Source organism: Pongo pygmaeus, chromosome 21, assembly GCF_028885625.2.
Source record: "Pongo pygmaeus isolate AG05252 chromosome 21, NHGRI_mPonPyg2-v2.0_pri, whole genome shotgun sequence".
NCBI lineage: Eukaryota > Metazoa > Chordata > Mammalia > Primates > Hominidae > Pongo > Pongo pygmaeus.
Genome location: NC_072394.2, coordinates 28,867,567 through 28,878,989, shown reverse-complemented (window position 1 = coordinate 28,878,989; position 11,423 = coordinate 28,867,567). Strand labels below are relative to the sequence as shown.

General features: G+C 47.2%; 1 protein-coding gene across 3 annotated transcripts in view; it reads right to left on the bottom strand.

The window, feature by feature from the left end:
* Window positions 1–324: 324 nt before the first annotated feature.
* RASSF2 (Ras association domain family member 2) overlaps window positions 325–11,423 on the bottom strand; it is a 45,069-nt gene continuing 33,970 nt past the window's right edge. For all 3 annotated transcript variants that reach the window (XM_054467903.2, XM_054467901.2, XM_054467902.2), the window contains 5 exons: window positions 10,645–10,746; window positions 9,273–9,324; window positions 8,683–8,804; window positions 6,801–6,898; window positions 325–4,651 (listed from right to left, as the gene is read on the bottom strand). In XM_054467903.2, the coding sequence (XP_054323878.1) occupies window positions 4,582–4,651; window positions 6,801–6,898; window positions 8,683–8,804; window positions 9,273–9,324; window positions 10,645–10,746 (444 nt within the window). In that variant the 3' untranslated portion in view covers window positions 325–4,581. The remainder of the gene's footprint in view (window positions 4,652–6,800; window positions 6,899–8,682; window positions 8,805–9,272; window positions 9,325–10,644; window positions 10,747–11,423) is intronic.

Below are 11,423 nucleotides of genomic sequence, written 5' to 3'. Positions count from 1 at the left end.
GTTGGTCCCAGGGTCCAAGAGCCGGGGGTGGAGTCAGAGTGGAAATCCAGCCTCACTGAGTAGAAGTTCCAAGCTCTTTCCTCCACAACTCCTGGCTCTCCAGAGCCCTCAACTGGCAGCTCCTAAGATAACCTTCTCATTTTACTTCCTATTTGGGACATAACAGCCAGGGCCAAACATGTTCAAACCATAAACTCGGGGAAGAAAATTAACTTATCTGGTGTTAATTCAGGTAATGTTCCTGTCACCCACCTTACAACCACCCTCTCACAACACAGAGCTCCCTCACCCAGCAGTCACACACAGACCAATCCACCGGGCACATCTCTTTGAAAAGTGCTTTATTTCAGTAAGATCTAAGTCAGGTGCATTAAAACATATCAAAATGTTACAAAAATGTATGGCTCCCTTACTGAGGCCTTGTCAGGTTATGTTAGATGAGTAAACGCATCAGTGTATAAGTTCAGAACCAAACATTGAATCAAGTCATGTACCATTGCTGAAAGGCAAGTTATAATTAAGTAAGGAATACTTCACAAGGCTAAAACAATTGGGAAAACCCTTCAGAAACACTAGCAATTACACACCAGAAACATCAGACTAGAAACAGTTCTGCGATCTGCAGGGAAGACTCCAAAGGTAAACTGAGGGTTTCCCACCATAGCTTGTGCATCTTGTGCTCAGTTAAATACAGTTAAAACACAAGGGGCACTTAAACACCCCCTTGTGATAGGGCAAAGCTTTCTATTACATCTGGAAGAAGGGGGTGCCACATTCATTCTTATTTTTACATCTCTAGGAAATCATATCCCATCTGAGTGAAGCAAGACTTTGTGCAAAACAATTTTAGTGGAAACGTGAAAATGTGTGCTGCTATATCAGGGACGCTCATGGTGATCTCCTGTCTCCTATCTCATTCTTCACATCATGGTTTGGCTACTGTGAGACACTGAAATTGCCTTATTCATGTGGAAATCTCTCTCTTGGCCGGGCGCAGTGGCTCACGCCTGTAATCCCAGCACTTTGGGAGGCATAGGCGGGTGGATCACGAGGTCAGGAATTCAAGACCAGCCTGGCCAAGATGGTAAAACCCCATCTCTACTAAAACCACACAAAAAAAATCAGCCGGGCGTGGTGGCGGGTCCCTGTAATTCCAGCTACTTGGGAGGCTGAGACAGGAGAATCACTTGAACCCTGGAGGCAGATGTTGCAGTGAGCTGAGATCGCACCACTGCACTCCAGCCTGGGAAACAGAGCCAGACTCTGTCTCAAATAAAAAAAAAAGAAAGAAAGAAAGAAATCTCTCTCGGCGATGTATCTATGACACCACATTCTCTGTGCTACAGAGCTTTGACATAAACGTGGTTTTTGGTTGTTTTGTTGGTGGTGGTGGTTTCTTTAAAGAGAATTCCGTTTTCTTAAGAGAGCTTCCTGCTCTTCTGTGGCCAATTTCTCTCTCCACCCTCCTGACACTTTGAAGTAACCACTCAACTCCACAGACTTCTTGTTGAGATTTTTTTGCATGGAAAACAGATTTTTTTGGGGGGCATTATATGCTACCGATATTAGGATAAAATGTGTTTACCTAGAGGTTTCTAGGAGAGAGTACTGTTTTCTTTTGGTGAGGGAAGAGAGGATTGTGAAAATATTTCTCCTTGAAGCATGAGCATGTCTCAGATCAAAATCTTGACCCGAGGCCTCAGCATTTTTCTTGCAGATGGGTGACTAATATCCAGAAATCCTCTTGCCTCAACTCAACCCCAAGTTGAAGTCCGTCCAGCCTTGTGCACGTTCTTCACCAATACGTACAGGCAAGACTATCTTTTGTGCTTTTCAGCCTCTCCCCAAGATAATCCTCACCCCCCACCATTTAAGTCATCACCTTCCCTCTCATGTGATCACAGAGAATGTGACCTTGTGCTTAATTCCACCATCCCAGCCAGATAGGCTCAGGTTTTTCTTTCACTTGATCACTTTGTAACATAAGCCCCTCCCAGGGTGGGGGTGGCGGGGAGACAGATGCAGCTAAACTGCTTTTCACAAGTTGGAAAAAAAACCCAACCCTATAAACTGGGCTTTTGTTCTTTACACAATTTCAGGTTCATTGCACGCAATTACATAAACTCCCACAAATCGGTCGAAGAGTTCAAAACCGCAAGACCATGTGATACCAGTGAGAAAATCTGCTCCACACTGTGGCAAAGCGTCTCTGTTTCAACTTCTGCTATTTCAAAGAACCCTTCCAAAACTTCTGATCAGGTTCTTAGGACGTGAGAAATGACCTCTAAAGAGGGCAGGACAAAATGGAAAAGTGTGGTCTGCATTATGTGGAAGTGTGTTGTGTGAGATGGGATCTCCTCTCACTTCCACCCCCTGACCTCCCATCTTTAAAAAGGTGAGTCTGCCTTAGTATTGCTCCCTTGGAAAGTGATCTGGCCAACTGGACATGTTGCAGTATTTCCCCATTTAACACTATCGTAGTGCCAGTGCAAATCAAAGAGAACTCTTACAAGCCAGAAATCGCTATCCAATAAGAGCTAGTGGTTAGTAGTCTGCTTTGTGGAAATTCTTCTCCCAAGTCCTCCAAGGAGAATTACTGGGGCCGACTAAGGCCTTGAACATTCAAAATAAAAATTAGCAGAAGAGAAGTTCTCCAAATCATTTTCTCAATTGCAAAACTCAGGAGGTGTTTGCATTCACAGAACTGTTCTTTCCCAGCTGTAACAAAGGAAGCCTCTCCCGGTGCCCACTCTTTGTCTTCTTACCCCAATTCTGTGCAGTTTGCAGAAGCCCTTCTGGGTTTCCACTCCATGCCCCACAGGGCTGGTGCTGCTGTCCCTATGGAGGAAGGAGACTTGCTATAAAACCCCTGGTGAAATGCCAGGGGCAGCATGCCATCTTTTTGCAGTCTACATTAAGACTACAGCTGTGAGCCTTCTAAAGAAGCCATAGCTATGAATGAGGGGCAGGAGGGTGCCCAGGGCAGAAACATCTCCACCAAAAAGGTCCACCTTCCTTTGGAGGCACCAACCAGGGGCTGTCCTTTCCTCAACTGCCCAGCTCTGCAAACATTCCGTGGAGAGAAGGTGGAGAAGAGATGGGCGGTGCCTCTACCCCAGCTAGGCTCAGAGACGCCTGCTATCAGGAGCTCCTGGTCTTGCTTGGTCGATCTCCACAGCCAGGCACCCAGGTCCAAGCATCTGTCTCCCTCCTCAAACGATATCAGCTGCACTGATGCCCAGCTGCCTGTCAAGCTTCCTGATGGGAGTCCCAGGGCACAGACTGTTCTTGCCCTTTTCTCCCATTGGGGTTGGATCTAAAGATCACATAGGTGGCTGCTCATAGGAGCTGAGGAGAAGCTCCATCCTCCCCATGCATCTTCACCAGGTGGCCTAAAGAGCTTCCCTGAACCCCACACTCAGTAGCAAGATGAGGCTTCATTCTTGGAATGCATCTCCCCACACAAGGTGAGGGCAACTTGCAAGAACCCAGAGGTTGGAAAGAATGAAGTCTTGACGGCAAACATCGCCCCAGCTTCAAGTGCAGGAAGACTTTTGATGATGTGAAGATGGGCTGCATTCAAGGTACCTGTCATTTCTGCAGGTAGCCTCGACATTTCCCTTCAACCTGAAACTTCCTGGCCACCAGGCCACCAGGCCCTGGCCACACTAGCTGGTCAGCACTGTGTACACACCAGCGAGATCTTTGTTTCTTGAGACATTTCCTTCCACTCAAGGAAGCGCCAGAGAGATAGGCTGTCAGCTGGGTACAGAGAAACACACAGGATCTTCTCTGTCTCCTAAAGGTAGCCATGGAGGCAGAGATGGAGGCAGAATCCACTCTTCACAGGTTTCCACATAGAACATCACATATGTCTTTGTCATTTAAAACAATCACGGTTTCCAGTGTAAAAATATGTGGGCTTATTGCATCTACCCCACAGATGGTTTATCTTTTTCTTTCCATCAGACTTGCCGCAGGTTATGTGGCTGTTATTTTGTTAATTTCCAAGGCTCTTACATTCACTGATCCTTCTAGGCATACAGGGAGGATTTCTACCAACATATAAACAACCCAAATGGTGAACCTGGAGAACCCTCTTCCCTTTCTAAACACAGGCAGATATGTGGCTGCTCCCTGGCACTTGAGAGGAGAAATCTTTCCTTCAACCTAAATACCACTCAGATCAGTGGCTCCTCTGATTTTCCTGCTCACGAGCAGCACATGTGCCAAGCTCACGGCTCTTGTGCTGGTTGCCTGGAATTTAATTACATGTGAAAGTATCAGGTAGGCACATGGACACGTACCATGCGTGCACACACATATACACACACACATTTTGGGTCCTCCTTATAACTAAAATCAAAAGTCCTTGTGAGCAGAAAAAAGGAGGGCAGGGGTCCAGGGATAGGGAGCTGTCTGCTGACTTCTACATCCAGCTCCAGGTAGCAATTGATGGCTTGGCTGGAGCTGGGGAGGTTTGTGTCTAAATGTTTCCATGGAAAGAAAGTGCCTAGCTTCCTGGGGGTCTTATGGGCAATGGCGGTTCCTGGGGTGCCCGGATCCCCTCGTTCTCATGGCTCAGATTGTTGCTGGGGTCTCGGCTATCTCCTCCAACCTCTGACGAATCATTAGCCGGAGCACGGTGTACCTGGAGACAAGAAACAGGCTCAGGTGGAGAGCAGCCGGCAACGCACCCCTGCCCAGGATCTTCCCGGCCACCTGGGTAACACCAAGGTCACATCAGGTAACAGAGCGGTCAAGTGCCCTGCTCCTTTGCTTCCATTACTGACCCCTCTTTAGCTACTTTGTTGCTTATGTTCATTTCTACAACACGACGAGAGGAAATAAAGAGGCCAAATCCAAATTAGATTATTTTACTATGGGTAGAACATCTGGCCAAAAAAAAAAAAGGTAAAAAAAACCAACAGCAATAATAAGCATTCTACGAATTCAGTGTGTTTGCTTACTATGTCCAAGACACTATGCATAGTACTTCATATGCACAGTAGCTCATGAACCCTCACCTAGGCTAGATGATATAAAATTGCTAACAGTTGACCCTCTTGGGGATCCTACAAAAATGGCAACTTCATATGGTTCAACCTTATAACAGAACCTGCATTTTGCAGAAGAGGCCATAGCAGCTACTAGGCATGGAGGTCCGTGGCTTGGGGGAGTTCCATTTTCCCATGACTTCCCTGAGCTGTGGCACTGCAGCTACAGGAGTGGGCACTGTTGTGCAGGGATAAATGGACATATTCCTTATGTTCAGGGCTTTGTGCTGCACAGAAAAAGCTATTTTTAAAGTTTAGGACATAGTTGGCTGGGCATGGTGGCTCATGCCCATAATCCCAGCACTCTGAGAGGCCGAGGAGGGTGGATCTCTTGAGGTCAGGAGTTCAAGACCAGCCTGGCTGACATGGCAAAACCCTGTCTCTACTAAAAATACAAAAAAAATAATAATAATAAGCTAGATATGGTGGCGCATGCCTCTAATCCCAGCTACTGGGGAGGCTGAAGCGGGAGAATCACTTGAGTCTGGGAGGTAGAAGTTGCAGTGAGCCAAGATCGCATCACTGCACTCCAGCCTGAGCAACAGAGCAAGACTCTGTGTCAAACAACAACAACAACAACTTTAGGACATAGTAAGTGTTCAGTGTGTTATCAGACTAGTTATGATCATCGATACAGCAAATCCAGCAGTGACTTTATTCTCCAGTGGCAAAAATGAATCATTTATTCCACCATATCTATGAAAGCCAGTCTCTTCTATGACAAAACATAGCAAAGAAATCACAAAATCCTTCCCAGAAAGAAGCTTTATTTTTCAATCCAAATGCAATTTCCAGAAGATAAATGTTACAAAGGGAGGAAGGGGGAGAAGAAAGGATTTTGGAGGCCAGTAGCTCAGGCTACATCCACGGCTAAGACAGCCTTCCTGAAATCCCTGGAACCTCCAGGTCTTGGTTAGCACTCCTTGCCTTCACCCCTTCAGGCAAGGGGTGGTAACACTAGCCCCAGGGACTGCACTATCCCTTGAGGTTACCCCAGACTCTTTTTTTTTCCTTTTGAGACTGAGTCTCACTCTGTCGCCCAGGCTGGAGTGCAGTGGCGCAATCTCGGCTCACTGCAAGCTCCACCTCCCGGATTCACGCCATTCTCCTGCCTCAGCCTCCCGAGTGGCTGGGACTACAGGCGCCCGCCACCACGCCCAGCTAATTTTTTGTATTTTTTAGTAGAGATGGGGTTTCACCATGCTAGCCAGGATGGTGTCGATCTCCTGACCTTGTGATCCACCCGCCTCAGCCTCCCAAAGTGCTGGGATTACAGGCATGAGCCGCCGCGCCCGGCGAGGTTACCCCAGACTCTGCCCAAGTCTTTGTAAATAGTCCCTTCTTCAAACACCCCTCAAAGACCCTCATCGGAGTGAGCATCTGTCTCCTGCTGGGAGCCTGATCATATACTTAAGAAACCAGTATACAGTCACCTTCCCTATTTCTGCATCTAGACCCCAAAGAAATTTTAAACCAACACCTTCTTTTCAGAGTCTTTCCATAAGAGGGAGGACAAGAGACACTTTGATGTCCCACATCAAAATGAGAAGCTGACACAAGAGGTAGATGAACACACTTAACTGTCACGTCCCCACTTGAAATCCAGGTTTGTCAATAGGCAGCCCCCCAAAGAAAGCCCAGGCCCACGCAGCAGCTCAGCACAGTCCCTGTGAGGACCCAGCAGAGGCCCCTCTGTTGAGGCCCCAGGAGAAGTGCACCCAGCGCGCCAGAAGCCAGGCTTACTTGCGCATCAGCTTCTTTACTTCCCGATCTTCTTCCTCCTGGAGCTTCTGAATGAAGCTTTTAAGTACCGGCATCTCGAACTTTATATACTGGGCCACCTAGAGAGAAAGAAGCAAGTCTGTGTGAATGCCCTTCCCGGCATTACTCCAATTCCTTTCAGGGTTGTCCTCATACAAGGCACAAAGCCTTGGGAAGTCTATTTTTTTCAGAAACCCAGGATTTCCTTAAAGGCAGGAGCCAAGTCTCGTTCCTCACCAGGCTGGGAAGGAGTCTGTGACAATTGCATCACTTACATGACACCATCTCATAACTTCTCATTTTTCATGTCATGCATTCGATTCATGATAAGGTGACGCCAAACACAGAAAAGTACTTTCTCTTGACACAGTGATGCAGAGAAAGAACTGAACCCATTATGTTTAATAAGCCCCTTTGTTCTCCCCTAAGAGAATGGAAGGAATCAGCGTTCCGAATGACGATTTGGGTCTCAAGGCTCAAACAAGCATCCAAACATGAACTTGCTTTGGAGAGGCTGTGGGTGGCTCTGGGGTGAGTTAAAGTTTAAAAACAGCGCCAGGCATCATGGTTCATGCCTGTAATCCCAGCACTTTGGGAGGCTGAGGCGGGTGGATCACTTGAGATCAAGAGTTCAAGACCAGCTGGCCAATATGGTGAAACCCCGTCTCTACTAAAAATACAAAAATTAGCCAGGCATGGTGGTGCACACCTGTGGTCCCAGCTACTCAGAAGTCTGAGGCAGGAAAATAGCTTGAACCAGGGAGGTGCCACTGCACTCCAGCCTGGGCAACAGAGCAAGACTCTGTCCCAAAAAAAAAAAAAAGTTAAAAAATGGCTTCCCTTTCCCCACCAGAATCCCCACCCTGCTCTATCAACTCTTCTCCCTGGGATAAGTATATTTCTCTACCCTATTAATGTTGAGCTTGTCCATGTGACTGGCTTTGGCCAGTGGAATGTGTGTGGACATGACACACCAAATCTGAGTGGAGGCTTCACATATGCTTACATGATTTGGCCTGGTTTCTCATGCTCCACCATCTGCCATGAGGAGCACACCCATGTGCAGTAACTACTGCCCCAAAAGCCTGGGCCTCTGGGTGAGTCACACAGTGAAGACTTGAACTCAACCCACACTTAGAGTAGAGCCATTGCTACTAGACCACAGAATCATGGGCAAAAAAGTAAATGTTTGCTGTTGTAAGCTACTATGATTTGGAGATGTTTGTTACTGTGCAAAAGCTGACTATTACATGGCTTACTTCTTGTATTATTTTTTTGTGACAGGGTCTTGCTCTATCTATCACCCAGGCTGAAGTGCAGTGGTACCATCATAGGTCACTGCAGCCTAAACCTCTTGTGTTCAAGTGTTCCTCCCACCTCAGCCTCCCAAGTAGCTGGGACCACATGCACACACCACCATGCCCAGTTACTTTAAAATTTTTTTTGTAGAGACAGAGTTTCGCTTTGTTGCCTGAACTAGTCTCAAATCCCTGACTTGAAGTAATCCTCCTGCAGTGACCTCCCAAAGCGTTGGGATTACAGGAGTGAGCCACTGCAACCAGCCAACTGCTAACTTCCTAGCATTGCTAAAAGAGTGTTTGCAGGCACTTCTCATCCCTCTGACAGTACCCTAGGAAGGCTCAAGCAATTTATTCCTTCTATGGAAATCACTTTCTGCTTGGGCATTCCTCCAGAAACTCCCTCAGGGCACACCTTCAACCTGGCTTCAAGAGAACCTGGTACTGAAGAAGTAAAAGGGGGCATGGTCATTGGTCAACAAAGTCATTCTACACCCCAGTTACAGGTGATCCAACCAAATCCCCACCCTCCTGAGGACAAATCACCTGACCCAAAGGGAACTCACGTCATAGGTGACTTCCTCCACCTGGTCTTTCTCCATTAGGAACACTTTGGAGACCTGCTCACATGGGCCCTGGAGGATTCGGGCAATCAGCGGGTAATCAGTGGCCTTCAGCTTCTGTTTCTCTGCAACCACACACAACCAGGAGCAGCCCTGAGAGGCCTTTCTCACATTAAATAGTGGTCAATGCAGGGGTCCAAATGGACTAGGCACCTTAGGAGATGCTGCCATATAAGTCAGGAGACTGATTTATAAATGAACTATTCCATAGGTGTTGTGAAAAGCAACTTCCTCCCACTCCCCACCCCTCAACAATACCACCATGCCTCAAACTCCTTGGAGAAATTGGGTTTATCTATCCTTAAGAAAATCTAGTTCCTTTTTTAATAGGCAGTTAGGTTTAGAATTTGTTTACTGGCCATATAAGGCAATCCCTAGCGGACTCACACAGCAAGCCCATCAGCCTTGAAGGCAAACAACATTTGGAAGTTTCCAAAACCCAAACAACAAGCAAAGGAGGCAGAGGTATTTTTTTAACTTGCTATTTTGAGTTAATTAGAAGGTTTAAAGTACACTGTGGTCTTCAGACTTACCACCACTCGTATGGACCACGTACAAGGCAAACTCCTCTGCTGAATTCTCAATCTGAAGCAGGAGCAAAAGATACTTGTTGAAAGTTTCTATTTAAACATCCCAACTTCGAGGCTTTTCCTCTTCTTTAACAATGCAAAGCTAAGTCAATTTTAGGCTGTTTTGAGGGGAGAGCTATTTATCTACAACTCTCAAAACTGATGAGAAGATCGAGAAGGCAGATGACTTTATCAATAATACAGTCATGCGCTTAACCACGGGGATGCATTCTGAGAAATGTGTCACTAGGCAATTTCATTGTTGTGCAAACATCATAGAGTGTACTTAAAGAAACCTGGATGGCATAGCCTACTTCACACCTAGGCCATACGGTATATAGCCTATTGCTCCTAGTGTACAAACCTGTACAGCATGTTACTGTACTCAATGCTATAAGCACTTGTAACACAATGGTAAGCATTTGTGTATCTAAACATATCTAAACACAGAAAAGGTACCATAAAAAATGGATTATAATCTTATGGGACCACTGTCGTATATGTGGTGCATCACTGACCAAATTGGTCATTTTGCAGCACACGACTAGGATAGATAATAGCTATCATCTATTGCAATGTGCCAGGCATAGTTCTACAAATGTTAAAGGTTTCAACCCATCAAATGCTCACGACGATACTATAGTGAGGTCCCATTATCCTCATTTTATGACGCCCAAGCAGAGGCAGGGGCAGGTTAAGTAACCTGCCCAATTCATCCAACTAGCAGGTGCTCAGTGGAGACCTGAACCCAGAGCCTGCGTTCTTAGGTTGTTAGGCTACACTGGCTTCCATTAAAAATAAGAACACCTGGTCTCCAAAAGATCTCTGGTCTCCAAGAGATTGTGGAAAACACAGAGCAACAGAACTTTAAAAGCACTCCTGCACTATAATTTGCACATCTATTTAAGTATCATATTTCAAAGTAGGTTTCCCAACTGTGTCCCAGAAGTCAATCTTCGCACTGAGCCCAAAACCAGTCAGCAGGCCCCAGGGTCCTTCTAAAGTAGCCCATAAAGGATTTGAGGGCTGATGTTTCTCAAACTTTAGTAGGCATCCAAATCCCCTGCAGACTTGTTAGATGGCATCCCTGGCCCACCCCTCACAATTTCTGATTAGTGGGTCTGGGGTGGGGCCTGAGAATCTGAATTTCTAACAAGCACCCAGGTGATGCTGATGCTGTGGACTTTGTCCTGGATCGTGAGGATCTAAAGAACTGAAGCCCCTTGCTCAGCATCCCGCAAACCACACAATTTCCATAGCTCCACGCACAACCACTCTAGGGGTCCCAAGGCACACCTGTGACCCCATCTGTGACCAGTCAGCAAAGGGAACTTGCCTTAAATTTGTTGAGCAGCAGCTTCAGGACCTGTGGGGTGGTCATGGTGCTGTTGATGCGGACGTTGGTGACAGAGCCATAGGCTGGTGTGAACACGGATGTCTGTCAATAGAAGGGCCCAGCTCAGGGTGGGAGTGGGAACAAGGACCCAGTGCTAAAATCCAGGTGCGGTACAGGGCACAGTGACAACGATACTCAAAATGTACTCCCTGGGAGCCCCCGGCAGACTGGCAAGCAGCAGGCTTCGTAGACAAAGCAACCCTCGGGGTTTGCTTAATTCAGTTCATGCTCCACACTCAAAAAGACCCTTCCTCTGGGACTTCAGCACAAGGCTGTCTCTGACCACTCTCCCACCATGTACTTGCCTCCGGGGGTAGGATTTGAACAAAGCAGGAGGAAAGGAGGGATCAGCAAGCTCGGGTGGGGTGGGTGGTGCACTGATACCCCAGGTCTGAGACCTGCAGCTCTGCTTCGGCTCTGGGAAAAGCCAGACCATACACCAGCTGGGGGCAAGTGTGCGGGAAGAGGGTAACACGTGGATTTTCTTGGGAGAGACTGATGAGCTGCATTTATGGGGTCTTCAAGGCTACAGCAGGGACTGCTTTGTACAGCCCCACTGAATTCACCCATCACCTGAAGGGGAACCCACAGCGGGACTTTGAGGCTTCTGACCTGGGGTCCCTCAGCCCTCAGGAAGCCAGCAGGGCTTGCAGCCCACCCACAACCCAAAGACTAAACAGCAGCAAACACTTGGCTTCCCAGGCATCCACACCACCCAC